An 8,006-nucleotide genomic window follows, 5' to 3' on the forward strand; every position below is an offset into this window, starting at 1 on the left:
GAATGCTAAATGCTTTGGATAGGCCTTTATTTATTAAATTAAAGATGGCGCATAGGCCACTTATTCTTAGAGAACTAGAGATCACCACAGAGATGCTAATATGATATAGCAACGGCTCCACAGGTCACAGCTGATCAGAAATGCTGCTGGGAGTAGCAGTCGAGGTTGTCGCCGTAGCCGACGCCCAACATGTCGCAGTAGTGCTTGTAGTAGCCGATGCGGTTGACGTTGGCGTCGTTGGGCCCCATGCCGCACTCGAGCCCGCCGTTGATGATGTTGGTGATCACGCCGTACCCGGGCACCCGCCCCGCGGAGGTGTCGGCGCTCGTCGGCGTCCAGTTGCCCAGGATCACGTCGTGGCACGACGGCTTGGGCGACTGCGCCGTCATCCAGAACCAGATGGCCGTCTTGAACGAGATCACGGGGTCCGTCGACACCAGGTCCGGGTTGCCCACCAAGTCGGCGCCGATCGCGCTCCCAGCCTGCTGGTAGTTGGCCTGCCTGCGACCATGGAGTAGCAACCATTAATCTGTTGCAGATAACACACACTGCTGGCTGACGTTGCTAACAACTCATTTATCTGGCGCGAAAACGAGACCTTGGACCAGGTCGAAATCGGTGGCTAAGATGTCAACACTCGTGTACTTTTCAAGAAGATATCCTACGTGCGATGGATCGATCACTTCGATAAACAAATTTGTGTTCGTCCAGATGGTATATATGTTTTAATTGCAGTTTGCGTATATGGATCAGCTATATATTTTGGTTTATATTACTTACCCTGTCAATTGGATGGGTCCCCGTCCGTAGTAGGGAGGAGAGGTTGCCTTGCTGATCTCCTCCTTGAAGCAGTACCCCCATGTGTACTGACCAGCAGCACCGCCGTTGGTCTCGTGGGAGGTCTGGCCGAAGAAGGCGGCGAGCTCCCGCTTGTTGGCCTCGTCGCTGCCGCCGCTGGTGCCGAACCCCGGGAAGGAGTTGGCGGCCTGGATGAAGGCGTCGTAGGTGTAGAACCCGTTGGCGGGGCAGATGGAGTTGTCGCGGTTGGGCAGCATGGCGTTGTACACGTCCTGCGTGATGATGGAGCCCACGTCCGCCGCTGCCACGCCGAGCAGCACCGCCATCGCCGCCGCGGCGCACGCCACGAGCGCCAGCCTCGCCATGCTAGCTGGGTTCGTCTCTTCACTTGCTTGCGCTCTCGGATCGCTGCTCGTAGCTGCAACGCTTGGTGGTCTGGATGGTGGCCAAGCTCATGGGCTTGCCGCAGCATTTATAGCCGCGCGCGCCCACGAGGCAGGACGGTGGCGCGGGACGCGGCAGGAGTACGTTGCATGAGCACGGTTGCCGCGTGCCTTCCCGTCAGACTTGGCCGCCGCGTACGCAACGATGTGTTTGTCTCGGGTGGGCTTTGTTTTTCTTTTTCTCGGGCGGGTTTACCTGTTAGTCAACCAGAAATTTCTGCAACGCCTAAAATACGTAAGCAATTTTCGGATTATTTCTGACTTTTCTCTGACCAATAGCGAGGACGCACGAGAGATGTTTTTGGCGGATAAGGGCGAGACATCGATGCAGCGTACGGGCGACGCTTCCCGTATATATCCTGCACACAACCACAAAAGTCCGCTGCACAAACTAAATGAAACACAAGGTTTCCACAGCGTTTGGAGTACGCTCGAAGACTTCCCGATTAGCGGGGCATGAATTTCATTTCATGTGAGTGCGCTCCTCGCGGAAGCCGGCCGGTGGGCGGTGGACTAGCAGCTTGATTGAGTTCTCACTGGTGGTGTGTGTGCATGGTTTTATCAGACTTGCACGGCGCATGCATCGACTGTGAGATAAGCTTGCAAATTTTCCGTGCGCAGCGGATGGATGGTAATGTATTGACATATCATTGTTCAACTTCTGGATCCAGCTGATCCGGTCACGAGTTTCTTTTTTTTATAAGGGTCACCATATTTTCCTTCATGCTCATCTACAAAGGCTGCGAACCCACCTTTGAGGTATAACCTCACCAATCTCATGCAATTGAGACCTAAACACCAGCACAATCTAACATGCTCTTGCTCACCTATTAAGTAAATCGAATATAGCAGGGTGCATCCGCAAAACTAGCTGTAAGGAATCAGTGCTCGTAGCTAGAGGGAAGGGGTGAATTAGGCAAATTTAAAATTCTTAGCCTATAACTTCCACTATTTGCTTCAAAATATAAACTAGATCATGCTATCTAGATGTGCAATCTATAGTTGATCTAGTGATTCTTCCCACCCAAAACAAGTTATGCAACTTAGAACCAATCCTATCAAGATACTACTCTAGTAAGTAAAGCACTCAAGTTGCAAGTATGAAATGCGGAAACGTAAAGGAGTGGGTTAGGAAGAATGCAAATTAACATGGCACGATGATTTATCCCGTTGTATCGATAGGCAAATACCAACCTTAGCCCACGTTGGAGCTCCACCAAGAATATGCTCCCGGTCACCAATTCTCTCCCGGTCAAGGTCTTGGGCTCGCCACAAAGCCTCTCGCCAAGCCGGATGAGAAGCTTGCCACCAAGGCAAGGCTCACCACTCCCTCTCTTCCAGTCACTTTGGTGCCATATCCACTACGGAGCTTCTCCACAAAGGAATAAAGGGGTCTCCTCGTCCGCCGCACACGGTCGTCGTCGCCGCTCCACACTAAACCGGAGGGTCGAAAACTTATCGGTGAGCCACCAAGGCCCCAAGGTGCTGGCACACCTAGCTTACAATGATGGTCACTCCTTAAACCAGTCACAAGGTAGAGCACCATGCACTCACTCTCTCTAGGCCTATCCTAGCACTAATCACTCTTTAAGCATATGATAAGCCTTGGATCAACCACTTTTGCACTTTTAGTGGCATGGATGTGTTCTTGATGAGTCGTGATCTTGAATGCACACCTGGACACTCCAGCAACTCCAAATGAGCGAGTGATGAGGGTATAAATAGCCCAAGGATCTCAAAGAGTCGTTACTCCAACGGCTAGTTGAAGTACACCATCGGATGTTCCAATGGTTACAGTTAGGCAGGCATCGGAACATCCGGTGCCCCCTGCTGACGCATATATCTATTGGAACCCTATCAAAATTCATCTGATGCTTCATCCGATGCGCCACCGGATCATTCGGTGCTCAAGGGTTTCTGGCCAAAACCTCTCTGGAACTTGGAAAAGAAAATATGCTTCGTCCGACGCTTCTCGCTTCTGACCATATGGAGTAGCCCCCAAGCCTCAAGTTGAATCGAAGAATCAGGCTGAGAGTCAATAAAATCTTGAATCTTCTTGTTTCATCTTGAAGAAAAATCAACTGTTGGGTGTAGCTTATTAGCCCCTGAGCCTTGGAATGATTAATTAATCAATTGAGGGTTTTTAATCTTCACACAAGTCATCATCCGAGTAGTTTTGCGGCATCTAGCCCCCAAGCTTATGCGCTAGGTGAGCCGTAGGAGCCACGTCGAGCAGTTATTGGCACTTAGCCCCCTGAGTTTGAGAGCTAGCGGAGCTACCGGAGGTATTCCAAAAAGTAATTGGTGCTTTAGCCCCGGAGCTTGGAAGCTAGCTGAGCCACTGGAGATATTCCAAGTAGTAATTGGCGCTTAGCCCCCGAGCCTTGGAGCTAGCGGAGCCACTATAGATACGCTAAGCGTGGAAAGTCATCACCAAAACTTGACTTGAAAAAAGAAATGCATACATTATGTAGCATATTTGTAGAATTTGGAACTACTAAAATTTATTCAGTGATGAATATAATGTAAATGTTGTGTGTCATGTTCTTTTTTCGGCCATATTTCTCCCAAGAAGTTAGCCTATTACGTTTAGGCTCTCAGTTCCCGTTTATCCATTGCCACTGCATGTGATATTTTTGTCTTGTGTACATGTACTGCACTACTGCTACGAAGATCTTTATCTCGCGTTCTAGCGTTTAGGCATGACAGAAGATCCGAGGCTATCACGAATTAAGGTGTGTTCTGCTCAAGAAAATTGGCGACCACCAAGAGAAGACATTTAAGTAGTCGGCATTGCGACAAAAACAGAGCATGATTGCACTTAAAGTACTCGTTGAGACTTTTCTGCCTTTTTGGCAAGAAGAGCGTGTGTTGCCGCACGTAGGATTTGTGCCTCCTTAGGATGTAGCCGCCATGAGCCTCCAGCACTCAGTGCACCAAACTTCGTGGAAAATCCTCCTAATTTGTTGTACCAAGCTTGTGGCAAAGCTTACGGAACTCGGTGCACCAAACCCAAGGCAATAGCCTCCATAATTCGGTGCACCAAGCCCATGGCTGTCGGTCAACATGCCCCAGGAATAATTGGCAAGTGTAGCTCTGGAGGGTAATTCCCGTTGAGAGGCATACACGTAGTCGGCATGTTGCCCTGCATGCATAAAAAAAGCCGGAAAATTTATATAAAATAATTAAAAAAGTAATTTAGTTTGATTCATGGACGATTATCGACGAAGCCGTGTCGATTGTTGATGAAGCCAACTAGTTGGAGTTGATTTCAACTAGTTGTTGATCACGTGGAACCCGCCCTCGACTAGTTTTCTAGTCGAGACAAGTAGTCGAAGTAGACCGTCCTCGACTTAGTTTTCTAGTCGAGGCGAGTAGTCGAAGTAGTCCGTCCTCGACTAGTTTTCTAGTCGAGACAAGTAGTCGAAGTAGACCGTCCTCGACTAGTTTTCTAGATGAGTAGTCCAAGTAGTCATCGGCGACTCGATTATTTGTCTCAATCTGCACATGGCTTGATCGACAAGCCGTATGCAGCAGCCTGCAGTGGAAACCAACTCGATCTTCAATTGGAACGCAGAGCGCATCAATTTTGTCTCAACATAGATTTGTCTGCTCAGAACTCTGACTCAGCGACTTGCTTCTTGTTGAGTAGATTGATCTTGATAATGAGGTCCTTTAAACTCGCCCGATGATCTCGACGATCACCCCTACCTGGCGTGCCAGATGTGGATGTTTTATTCCCAACAACCTACCAAGGGGTATCCTGAGGTAGTAGATTGGTTGGTGGGGGATCACTGGATGTGGAACCCAAAGGTAAAAGCGAGGACACAATACACAGATTTATATAGGTTTGGGTTGCCAGAGTAGCGTAATACCCTACGTCTTGTTTGGGGTGTTGTATATTGCGCCCTGTGCTTGGGTCTTGTTTGGTATTGGGATTGGATCCTCTGTTGTGGTTCTATGAGGTCTTTGCCTACCGATCTAGGGACCCCTGCCCTCCTTTATATACTCAGGGGGCGGGATTACTAGTCGGTTACAAGGTAGGAGTCCTAGTAGATTACATGGTATTAGTTCTAGTAGGATTACAGAGGAATCCTAGTAGGACTATGTTTTCTTTCTTCCTTGTGGGTACTGGGGATCTATCCCCGACACCTAGGGTTGTTTTCGTCTTCTCTGCGAATTGCTCCGACGTAAAATGCAGACTGTAATTGAATGATGCTACAAATCTCCATCAAAATGAGTGGAATCGAACCACTTACTCTGTTTGGATTTATAGTCAGATCTCCGGTGCACTTGAAGTTTTTCCTGATTTTCCTGTTGTACCAATTGCTCTGATGCTTGCTCCGATGCATGCTCCAGTGGACTATCGGAACATCCAATGGTACTGATTTTTCTAAGTTGAATACCACCACTTGAGCACTTGATTATTCTCTGGATTTTCTCCATCATTTGGACACTTGAATACCATAGAACAATCCTGGATACCATGGCTTGGTCACTTGAATTCTACCATTTTGGTACGAAACCATCATTTGGATTACTTGAATACCATGATTTGGACCTTGCCATGATTTGGTTTGCATACTTGGGACCTAGAAAACCTATAAAGTACATTCTTGATAAAGCATTAGTCCCAATAACTATGTTGTCACTCAATCACTAAAATCACAAACTATGCCCTAACGGGGCCATATTCGCTACACTAGTTAGGCTTAAGCTAGCCTGCATCCAACCTAGAGTTAGGCGTAAGGCCATCCACATAACCAATCGCATCCTAAGATAAAAGGAGGAAGATCAAGAAAAGAAGAGAAGAGGGCTGTATGACGAAAACGGAGCTCAGCCTTCGCTCCACTCGTAGGTTACTGTAGTGTTGGTACAACAATATGAGTGTGTTTGTTTGCTTGTATCATTTAGTTCATGTATGGAATGATTGAAAATAATAATGATCCTTTTGTTTGATTGGGTGAATTGTACCATCCTATTCAGAATGAAGCCATCCTACTTAATATATTATTCTATTAATATGAGTGAAACGTATGGTACCAGCAAATTGGTTGAACCCCACAATTCAGAATCATCCATGCATACATTAAATGATGCATGCAATCAAACACACCCTATAAGACTAGGAGTATCCTTTGGCTTCTCTCTTCCTCATAGTACTAGAAAAGAAGATAGTGAATTTTATTGATCTATTATGCAAAGGATAGGAAAGTTTTGTAAAAAAAAAATATTATTTCTTTGTGCTGTCTCATTCCATCATGAAGCATCTAGTCTATAATATTTTCTTTTTAATTTTTTTCAAAAGAGCTTACTGGTTAAATGCACATTTATGTGTGAACAAAAAAAGTTGAAGTAAAAAAAACAACTACTCCCTCTGTTCCGTCCAAATTATAGGTCGTTTTGACTTTTCTAGATGCATAGATATTATTATACATCTAGACGTAGGGTATATCTAAGTGCATAATAAAGTCTATAAATTAAAAAATTAAAACTACTTATAATTTGGATTGGACCGGATGGATGGAGTATTACTCTATATTGTTTCTTTGGCGAATGCCATAGAATATAGAAACTTAAAACGCAGTGATGTGCCGAAGACCGCACAAAGTCACGACCAGGCGATCGAAGATGCCATCATGAATCGGCTCTGTGACCATTTTTGCTACAACGCATGAACAGCAACAGTTCGTCCACTACTCCACTCCTCCACAGAAAACCCACCGTACGTTTCACATTGAGCGGCACACCTTTTATTCGTGGACGATCGGCACATCACACATGCAACGTACTCGTAAACGTATATAAGGCCAGCGCTAGCCGAGCTGCTTCTGGCTGCAGCAGTCGAGGTTGCTCCCAGTACCGAGTACCCGAGGCCGAGGCCGAGGCCGAGTTCGTCGCAGTACCGCTTGCAGGAGCTGATCCGGTCGCCGGCGCCGGAGATGTTGGGCCCCGTGGGGCGTGTGGCGTATTCCACAGTCCGCACTCCACACCCTGCCGCCGTGGTTGATAACGCTTGTGATCACGCCACGTACACAAGTTCATGATAGCGTGCTTGACTCGCTTACTCTCGGAGTCGGAGACTTCCAAGCAAGGTGGCTAAGCATTCAGAATCTCCTGCGATATGGGCAGCGCGCGTTGCGGTGGACATGGCATGAGCAGACCAGCGGCGGCTAGGCGGATTCTCTGGTTGTTCTCGAATTTTTTTAATGGTATACAATGTTGATGAGTTGATCTGAGTTGGGTGGGTCGTGGTCGTACTTGCCCAGCGGACGGATCATACGACAGATCAGCATCAGCTTCTTCTTGGCCTCTTGGGTCGTCGCACGATGAAAAGAAAGAAATGCATGCCCGTCGAATCCTCATCTGGTTAACTCATCCCTCATCAGACATCAGTCACATGGCGCGGCCGCGCGAGAGGTGCTGCTGCGCTTGTGGCCGCCTGGTGAGCAAAAGATCCGCCCAACAGCTACCGAGCGAGTACCGACAATATTGTCCAAGCTCCAAAGATCTTCTTGGGTGAAAAGGTCCAGTAAGGCAAACTTTTAGGTATACAGAGATTAGGCCCAACACCATTGGATTAGTACGGAGTAGTTCATTTCAAAAGTTCCTCTTCATCTCAACTCTTTAGGTATACAGAGATTAAGCCCAATCCCCTTGGATTTGGTACGGACGTAGTACTTTATTGGGACTGCCGGACTGGGTGTGTGCTTGTGCAGCTGCTAGGTAGGTTTGCCAATCGAGGGTTGCCGTGCTCGATCGGGC

The 8,006-nt window shown here is 47.5% G+C and overlaps 1 protein-coding gene across 1 annotated transcript; it reads right to left on the reverse strand.

Moving 5' to 3' along the window:
* LOC117836616 (chitinase 8) lies at positions 1-1,252 on the reverse strand. Its single transcript, XM_034716083.2, has 2 exons — positions 781-1,252; positions 1-501 (listed from the first exon to the last, which is right to left on the reverse strand). The coding sequence occupies exons 1-2, from the start codon at positions 1,161-1,163 to the stop codon at positions 135-137; spliced, it is 750 nt and encodes a 249-aa protein (XP_034571974.1). The 5' UTR covers positions 1,164-1,252; the 3' UTR covers positions 1-134.
* Between the last annotated feature and the right edge of the window lie 6,754 nt (positions 1,253-8,006).

The sequence above is a fragment of the Setaria viridis genome, chromosome 9 (assembly GCF_005286985.2).
Source record: "Setaria viridis chromosome 9, Setaria_viridis_v4.0, whole genome shotgun sequence".
Taxonomy (NCBI): Eukaryota; Viridiplantae; Streptophyta; class Magnoliopsida; order Poales; family Poaceae; genus Setaria; species Setaria viridis.

What these genes read in the sequence shown, in the direction of transcription:
- LOC117836616 (XM_034716083.2), bottom strand. Translation starts at nt 1,163, where the DNA reads ATGGCGAGGCTGGCGCTCGTGGCGTGCGCCGCGGCGGCGATGGCGGTG. An exon ending in GGACCCATCCAATTGACAGG is followed by an intron (nt 502 to 780) that starts GTAAGTAATATA and finishes CCATGGTCGCAG; the next exon opens with GCAGGCCAACTACCAGCAGG.